General features: G+C 52.6%; 1 protein-coding gene across 1 annotated transcript in view; it reads right to left on the minus strand.

Annotated features, from left to right (window-relative positions):
• The window catches only part of USB1 (U6 snRNA biogenesis phosphodiesterase 1), a 9,014-nt gene extending 4,252 nt beyond the window's left edge, over positions 1–4,762 (minus strand). The window contains exons 1-4 of the mRNA XM_006020239.3: positions 4,731–4,762; positions 4,071–4,225; positions 2,947–3,130; positions 908–961 (exon numbers count right to left, since the gene is read on the minus strand). Of these exons, the coding sequence (XP_006020301.3) occupies positions 908–961; positions 2,947–3,130; positions 4,071–4,182 (350 nt within the window). The 5' untranslated portion in view covers positions 4,183–4,225; positions 4,731–4,762. The remainder of the gene's footprint in view (positions 1–907; positions 962–2,946; positions 3,131–4,070; positions 4,226–4,730) is intronic.
• Between the last annotated feature and the right edge of the window lie 6 nt (positions 4,763–4,768).

Here is a 4,768-nt window from a genome sequence, read left to right on the forward strand (position 1 = left end):
AAGGGCCTCTTGGGAGCCTTCCGCAAATACTCCATCTGAGCACCTCTATTGAATTTGGGAGGGAGCTAATAGCAACCAAATCCCCATCCTCAGTACCTAAGAAAAGAGGAAATCAATCTTGGCAACTACTGACCCATTCATCTGACCTCTATAGCATTCAGAATTTCTTCTGAAGCTTTGCAAGAAAGAATAATGTCTTGAGGTAAAAGGGAAATGGCATAAAGTACAGCCCTGTTTTACCAAAAGGTAAATCACATCATACTAATCCAACTGCTTTCTGTGATAAAAACTGATGTCTCTAGACAAAAGACATGTGGTAGATTTAATCCAGCTGGACTTCGGTAAACCATTTAACATGGTGTCAGGTGGGAGATTACCATGTGAGGAGGAGATTGGTACAAAAGTTGTGAGTTGGGTAAGAAGCTGGCTCTTGCCTTTGTTTGGACTGTTGTTTCATGCCATATGCAGACTCATGCAGATGCCGCTACACTGGTTATACTATGGTAACATTTTCTACAGGCATAAGTCAATTCTTTTCTTTTAATGAAGTTGAGATCCTTCAGCACAGAGCACAGTCACCAGGGAAAGGGACCTGCTCACTGAGCTGTCTTGAGCTAGCCTAATCACATAATTGGATTTGTCACTATACTGCAAGCTGCCAGTGCTATAGCCCAAGATGAAAATTAACCCATACTGGGCCATCCCTGAGGAGAGGGGGGCTTATGAAAACACAGGGTAACAGGAAGCTGGGGCAAAGCCACATCCAGTCTGCACTGATTGTTCCAATTGGAGGGTGGGCAGTACATGAAGTTGTGTGTATGAGCTAGTCCCCACTCATCCTCCTGGTACCATCTCCCTCTTTCTCTCCGGTGTTCTAAGAGACAGGGTTGCTGTGCTACTCACCTACCTGGTTTTGTTCTGGTTGGTGTAAACCTTCACCTGGTCAACTGTACAGAAGAACCTGAACAGAGAAAAAAATTAATTCAGCTGGGAAATGAACAAAGTAGGAGAACTGACAGCCAAGCGAGGAGGTGCCTAACCTTAAATCAGGGGTGGGCAATTATTTGGGCCCACACAGGGAATTTTAGGGAGCTGTCGTAGGCTGGGTCAACACTCCCACACCCTGTGCAACAGCTCACCAAACCTCTCTATGTGGGATGGGTCTGAGGGCAGGCAGGGAGCTAGTGTGGGCATGGGCAGCAACTTCAGTAGGGACAGTTCAGCCAGGGCCCCGTTACCATCAGCACTGCCTCTCAGCCACCCTTCTACCCTGAGAAGGTGCTTGGGGAGATGTCTAGATCCCCAGTAGGAACCTGCCAGCTGTGTCCACAGCTGATGTCAGCACCTGCCTGGCACTGCTTCCAGCATGCAGGCTGGAAGCAGATATAAGCTGCGGGGGAATGCTGTAGGTGCAGCATTGTTAGGGTGGGAGGGGGAAGAAGAGGGGGAAAAGAAGACAGAGAGAGGCAGCCCTGCCCACCCCCTGCCCATGATGAGCGGTGACGACCAGTGCTGGGGCCCTTCAGGCTGCAGCTGCCTGGAGCTTGCATTGGGGCTGCCCTGTGGCTCTTCCCCACTGCCACTAGCGCCACCTCTGGGCCACCCTGTGCCCGTGGGGTAGCAGCACAGAGGAGCTGCAGGCTAGTCCCAGCATAGGCTCTAGGCAGCTGCAGCCAGTAGGGCCCCCCCTCCAGCAGTGGCAAGTGCACCCGCCACCAGGTCCCACTTTTTCCCGGTGCCCAGCATCTGCCACAGCCACTCATCATGGGCAGGGGGTGGGCAGGGCTGTCTCTCTCCATCTGTTTCCCCCTCCACTCCCCACCCCCCCAACCATTCCTTACCTCAGCACATCCCCTCAGCTTATATCAGCTTCTGGCCCACGTACCTGAAGCAGCACCATGTGGGTGCCAGCATCAGGTGTGAATAAAGGCAGCAGGCTCCTGCTGGGGGACTGGGACATCCATACGGGTCTGCAGGTGACACTGCTACATTAGCTGCAGTCCTGGGCCCCAATTCCCAGTGAGAATCTGCTGGCTGCATTCACAGCTGATACAAACACGTGCCCAGTGCTGCTTCTGGCACGCAGGGCAGGAGCTAGTGTAAGCTGTGGATGGGGCCGGGATGTGCCTACACACCTGGCATGACACAGAAGCCAAAGATATTGGCTCCCTGTGGGTCAGATCCCATGACTTTGTGGCCACCCACCCGCGGGCTGGATACAAACATATGTTGGGCTGAATTTGGTCTGTGGGCTGTATTTTGCCCATGCCTGCCTGAAATAGTAGGGCTTCTCTCTTCCTCAGCAAGGATGCAGCCAAAGGTCTGCTCTTACCAGGGTGCATCAGTTTCAACAGAACCCTTCCTGGGGTTGGATCAACCCATTCTCTTCCTACGTTTCCATTCCCCTGTTCACTCCTGAATTTTAGACGGTAAAAAAGGCACCAAAGTTATGAGACAGACTTCATGGGAGACATCCAAGCCAGATGCAAACACTGAAAGCGAGTGACATAGACTGGTTGTAAAACATTTACAGACCAATAAACCGTTATCATTGCTCCCAAGTTGAAGACCACTTAAGTGTCACAGTAACACTGCTGGGCCCCTAGCCGCCTCCCCAGTATAATGTGATGCTTGATCCTGAAATCAGCGGAAAACTTCAACTGAATTCCCTGGTGAAAGTTCAGCCCCATGCAGCGTTTCCTGTAAGCTGTGTGGCGTGTGCGGCCGGGCAGATGCGCTCATGCTGCACTGCCAGGCATGCCTGCGTGGTCACATATGCCACACAGCTTAGAGGGAACGCTGGCCCCATGTGGCCAGTCTCATGAGCAGACACTGGATTAACAATTCTTCCCCACTGTGCTTTGGATCCTAATTAAGAATTGCAGACCAATGGCTGGATGGGAAGGTATGAAAACATGGAGCATCTCCAGTGGCTCTGAGTCCCACCTGTAAGCAGTGGCCAGGTGTTCCTTGAGAGACTGCACAAAGGGGGTTATCCAATGATAACGCAGCACCACATTTTGCGAGAGGCTGATGTGAAACTCCTCCATGGCGGCGAGTGACACAGCATATGTGCGAGCATGGGAAATAAGGAGCTCCAGCAACTCCAGGAAATCCTCCGAGGCTTCATCTGCAGGGAAAGAACCACTGAAGTCAAGCTATATCCTGTTTCACAGCTCTGAAGTGATGATCTTGTCTATTGGGAGGTGAAGCAGAAAGCAGAAACAGCCCCAGTCAGTGTGGTGCTCCGCACTCTCCTAGTCTCTCATGCTCTGGGATCACAATGTGAAGAGAAGCTTCATGCCACCCATGAGAAGATGGGGGTCACAACGATCCTTAACCAAAATGTACATGTATGAAAGCTGACACAGAACTGGGAATAGAAGCCAGGTGCCCTCATCCCTCTTTCACCTCTCTAACCTCCAGACACACTGCCTCCTTGCAGAGATCTTTTTTCTAAATTTTAGAAAAGTCCCAACCCAGGAATTCACCAGTAGCTATTACTGCCAGGTCACACACCAGGTAGAGTACACATTTCATGGGACACACATACATGTTTTGTGCAGGCTCCTCTCTCACCCACATGTCCATTACATCTTTGAAGTCAGAACCAAAGAGGAGCCCAGAAGTCACAAAATGTAAACACAACAGCTACTAAGACTGCTAAGAAGGCAGCTGATCTGGCTGGGAAAGTCGTTACAGAACTTCTCTACGACTGGGACATTCCAGATCTGCCCATGAGGCGAGTCCATTTACTGTCTGTACCAACAGAAAGTAGCTGACACTGGACATAGAGAGCCCAGGCCAGTATAGGTCATGGGAGGGGAGGGGCTTGCTAATGGCTCTGCTACCAGTCAGTTTGCAGAGAAAGCAGCTACAAGACTTGTTCCAGTGCTGACACATGGGTTTCCATGCACCAGGGATCAGTCCCAACCTCTGCTCCTGACCACACTATGCCCAACCTGGGGACAGGGAGCTCCTCTCTTGGAACTCTCCTTTCCTCTCTCCCCTTCTGCTACTCTCAACAACCCATTGCTAGGAACAGAGAAGAAAGAGCTGAATTTACCTACATGGCATGTAGACATATGTTATCCAATTGCCCCGCACATGTGGGAAGTTGCGTACACGCCCGCCATGCTTGGTGCTGTCATCCACGACCTCCTCCTCTTGGTCTTTGAACATGTTTAACACGCTGGTTGGTACCAGAAGGCGGGGAGCTGTTGGGCTGCAGGAGAATGGGGGTATGGGGAGAGGAAGGGAGCTATTCAATACATACAGCAAGCTGTGAGGCACTTCTTAGCTTCTCAAGTGTCCTGGGCTAGGCTCATGCCAGGCACTAGCTGCCTTTTCATGGCCTGTGCATGCGGACTCCAAACGCCTCCAGAGCTGGCCTGCGACCACAGCCTTTAGAGCAGCGATTCTCCACCGAGGCTGTAGCGGCCTGGCCTGCCTCCCAATTCCTCCACAACAGACCTGGGCTTCAAAGAGGAACCCGCGGCTGTGGCGGCTCCCAGGCCTGCGCCAGAGAAAAGCTACTTTCTCATTTTTCACGGCTCAGGAGAAAAAAAAAAAAAGGAGGTGACCAGAAGGAGCGAGCGTGAGGCTGGCAGGGCCGAGCCGCCGGCTGAGACCCCAGGGGGGATGCTCTGGGCCCGGCCCCAGGCCTCGGCCCGGCGCAGCTCGCCCTCCCCCACCCCCAGCTCGGCTCAGCTTCCGGGCCTGGCACCCACCCGGCCCGGGCGCTGCCCGACTCCTCATCCTCGGAGCC

This window comes from Alligator sinensis, unplaced genomic scaffold, assembly GCF_000455745.1.
Source record: "Alligator sinensis unplaced genomic scaffold, ASM45574v1 scaffold203_1, whole genome shotgun sequence".
Classification (NCBI taxonomy): Eukaryota; Metazoa; Chordata; order Crocodylia; family Alligatoridae; genus Alligator; species Alligator sinensis.